The sequence below is a fragment of the Crocuta crocuta genome, unplaced genomic scaffold (assembly GCF_008692635.1).
Source record: "Crocuta crocuta isolate KB4526 unplaced genomic scaffold, BGI_CrCroc_1.0 scaffold506, whole genome shotgun sequence".
In the NCBI taxonomy this organism is placed as follows: Eukaryota; Metazoa; Chordata; class Mammalia; order Carnivora; family Hyaenidae; genus Crocuta; species Crocuta crocuta.
The window spans coordinates 699,436-703,079 of record NW_027528991.1 but is presented as its reverse complement, the minus strand read 5'-3'; the positions used below and the strand labels follow the sequence as shown (position 1 = coordinate 703,079).

Genomic DNA, 3,644 nt, shown 5'->3' with positions numbered 1-3,644 from the left:
GGGCTGGGAGGCGCCTGCGGCACCGGGACGGAGGGCCCCGCCAGCCAGGACGCGGCAGGCTCTGCGGGACCCGCGGGACGCGTGCGGGGGACTCGCCCTGCACAGAGCGTAAGGAGGGCACATGACGGCCTGGGGCTCAGGGCCGCACAAAACTCTACCCCACCACACGCTCGGCCGCGGGGCAGACGCTGCCTGCAGAGGCCTCGCCGGATGGTGCTCTCAGCACGCATACGCTCAATTTTAAGTTAAAAACTTCAGGAACTGTGCCTGTGAGGTGAATCCTTACAACGTGTGGAGGGGCGCAGACGGCTGCTCGTGAGCGGCACGGAGACCCCGGATGGGACGCGTCCAGCCTACCGAGCGGCACACAACCCAGCGAGGGCGCCCGTCCGCGTGCCGGTACCTGTTAGCACTGCTGAGCTGTACAGGGACGATCCCGCCTGATGGTCCCAGACCTTTGAGAAGACACTTGTTTCCTTAGGGAGGTGCAATTCTGCCATTTGATACAATTGACTAATACTTCTGCTCAATTACAAATTAATTTATGTAAACGGTTACCTAAAGGAGAAAATGGTCATAAAACAGGTATATAAACAACAAAACTGTAGCAATACCAAAACAGCTGTCAGAACCACATGGGAAAAAGCTAACATTTCCAGAAATAACAATCTGTGGGTTTGGAAAGACCCAAGTCACGGCTGGAGACATTGCCAAGAAGAGGTGTGACGGCCACAGCAAGTGACACCCACCAGGCACCGTCTGGTGCCCTCCACACATCAGCTCCCATTCCCCGAGCCTCCATGAGACAATGGGCACCCTCACGTCCACCTTAAAGACAGGAAAAGTGAGGCACGGCACGGCTCATCCGTCACCGGCAGCTGGAAGGGCTGGGGCTGAGCCCAGGTGTCCTGCTCAGAGCGCAGGGAGCAGCACCTATGAAGCCAGTTCCATGGGGCAGAAACTTCCAGAAGACAACAGAAGTATTTTCCATCTCTCTCCTCTCTCACTCGGCAGCTGTGCCTTAACTGACCTCAACTTGTCTTCCAGCTACCATGGAGAAGTCCTCACTTGCTCAATAAGATGACAGACCTAAGACCAGCCGGCTCTGAGCTTCATGGGAACTGACCTGGCATTTTAAGTTTTCCTTCATAACCTCAGTTCGTTCTGACTGAATCCTCTGCTCCTGGAAGATGCTTTCTGCTCTGGCCCCGTAGGGAGCAACGTGGAGGTAAACGGATGTTCTAGCTCCCGAAGGCCCTGGATCTGAGGGGGAGGGTCCCGCAGGTGACCCAAGCCCAGCCGGGGACATTGGGGCGCTGCTGGCCGGCACGTGGCCCAGTTCCAGACAGAGTGTATGTGCAGGGACCGGGAACCAGAAAGTCCTTCCGAGAAGCACCTGAAGCATTCTGGTGCCCGTGCCCTTACCTTAAAGCTTCTGTCTTCAGACACCGAAATGATGATGTGTGTTTGCCATGGACAGAACTCCGCTGCAGTCACGGGGGCCCGGTGGCCCTCCAGCACAGCTAGTGTAGACGGGCTCTGGGAGAGTTTGTGAAGGAAGATCAGTAACTGAATGCTCTGGTAACTTGTTAAGTTACGTACATCTCATAGAAAACGGTTTCTGTTAAACTCTACGCAATTCCCTTTTCCAAATGTGAAGCCACCTATGTCTACACCTATAAACTCAAGCTCAGATGGCTGAGCTGAGAGAGAAGCGTAGGGCCAGGTGCACGGCAAGTTTAGGGACAGGGGTAACTGAGGCCGATCCAGAACATAGCCAGGCAGCACGCAGCCTGGGCTCTCCTGCCTTCCCGTCCACACCACGTGCTACCCTGAAGCCACTCTCCAGTGCCAGGACGCCCGGAACAGGCCCTGCAGGGGCAGGCACAGCATCCGAAGACTAAACAGGACAGACACTACTACTGAGCCAGCCTTCCCCCCAGGCCCTGAAGCCTATTACAGCTGGGCAGCCCCGGAGCCAGTGTCACGAGCCGGAATTACAGAGCACGGCCAAGAGGTGCTGGTGCTGTCACCGGAGGACTCCAGGCACCGGGGGGGCTCCGGGCACCCAGGGGGACTCCGGGCACCCGGGGGTCAGGACCGCTCTTCAACCCCTACAGCATCTGGTCAGACAAGATCAATGTCCATTCACACACACGCGGGAAATACACACACGGCTGTATCCACACAGCGACTTCACCGACAAGTAAGCACTTACACCGAGAAGACGTTCTTCACGTGACCTGAGACCCCGACCAGCATGGCCATCGTCTGCCTCCAGTCACCGGTGGGGCCAACATAAAAGGCTAGGTAGCGATGCGCACAAGAACGGGGCTCATTTCCAGACGGGGCGTTAACATTTCTGCTGCCTCCAACTCCACAACACGATGCCATCCTGAAAACCACCTGGTTTCCTCCCAGTGTTTAGCCGCGTCTTACTGCAGTCGAAGCATTCTGTACTCGTTTAAAGTCCCTCCGAGCAAGTCCCACGGCCCAGGCCCTCCCTGGTGCTCCGTGAACAGCCCACAGTACCCCCGGTGCCGTAGGCAGCCCACGCACGGCTTCCCGGCCGCCAAGGAAGGGAGAACGGTGTGGGCCGGCCGCACACGGTCCGGAACGAGCACGCGCCACCTGCCCGCTCGCCTGCGTGGCTGAGACCTGACTCAGGCCCCACATCTCTGCTTCGGGGACAGACAGTGCGCGCTGCCCTCCTGGCTCGTCCAACAAGGACGGAGAGCCCCGTGGCGCTGGGCAAACCCAAAGCCACACTGAACGCTAGGGTTCCCCGCCACCTGTGGCTTCACTGACAACATCAGCCCTCATTACGTGTGAGCCTCAATTTCACAACTTGGCCAAAAAATTGCTTGAACACAGCAATGGACATGCCATGCCCCAAACTGACGAGCATACAGGAAACCCGCCATCAGCTGATCCTCCATTAAGATTGTATGCTTGACATCCTGCATAACCTAGGGTTTTTTAAGTGGATAAGGCAAAACAAAACAAAACAAAACAAAAAAACTCTTCACAGGCAAATGGCTTTGTTAACTGCATTCATTTGGCAAACAGAAGCCGAGACAACACCAGGCCTTGGATGATCTGTCCTCAAAGTAAGGCTCAAGCAGACGCAATCCTGAGGAAACAAGAGGCCTCCCTCAACCTCCACCCCTGCTCTCTTAACACCGGGCTGACCCCGCGGGGCTGGCATTTCAGGACCAGATCTGAGATCTAAAGTCAAACGGAAGGGGAGACACAGTCCCTGTAACCCATCCCCGTGAAAAGGTAAGAGAAACATCCAGCTCCTGGAGAAAACAAGTTCTGATAAAAGACATTGCAGAGGCGCTACTCAGTAAGGCTTCTCCGAGGTGAGCAGAGGAGGCGATCAGAGAAGTGAATGCCTGACTGAGCACCCTCACCGGCACCGAGTGTGCACCCTCACCAGCACCCTCACCAGCACCCTCACCAGCACCTTGAGTGCAGACACAGGTTGCATAACTGACAAACAGCAGCGTCTGGTTCCGGTGGCTCTCCACGTGCTTTCCCTCATCTGCCCCAGCATCTTTACGAAAACACAGCCACGTGAAAATACTGTCATGAGAGGCAGGCAGGGCCCAGGGAGGCCCCACGGGCCCCCACCCGCCACA

At 56.6% G+C, this 3,644-nt stretch overlaps 1 protein-coding gene across 1 annotated transcript in view; it reads right to left on the bottom strand.

The window, feature by feature from the left end:
- WDR27 (WD repeat domain 27) overlaps positions 1–3,644 on the bottom strand; it is a 161,122-nt gene that overhangs the window by 137,163 nt on the left and 20,315 nt on the right. Inside the window, 2 exon segments of the mRNA XM_077757378.1 lie at positions 404–455; positions 1,426–1,539. Of these exon segments, the coding sequence (XP_077613504.1) occupies positions 404–455; positions 1,426–1,539 (166 nt within the window).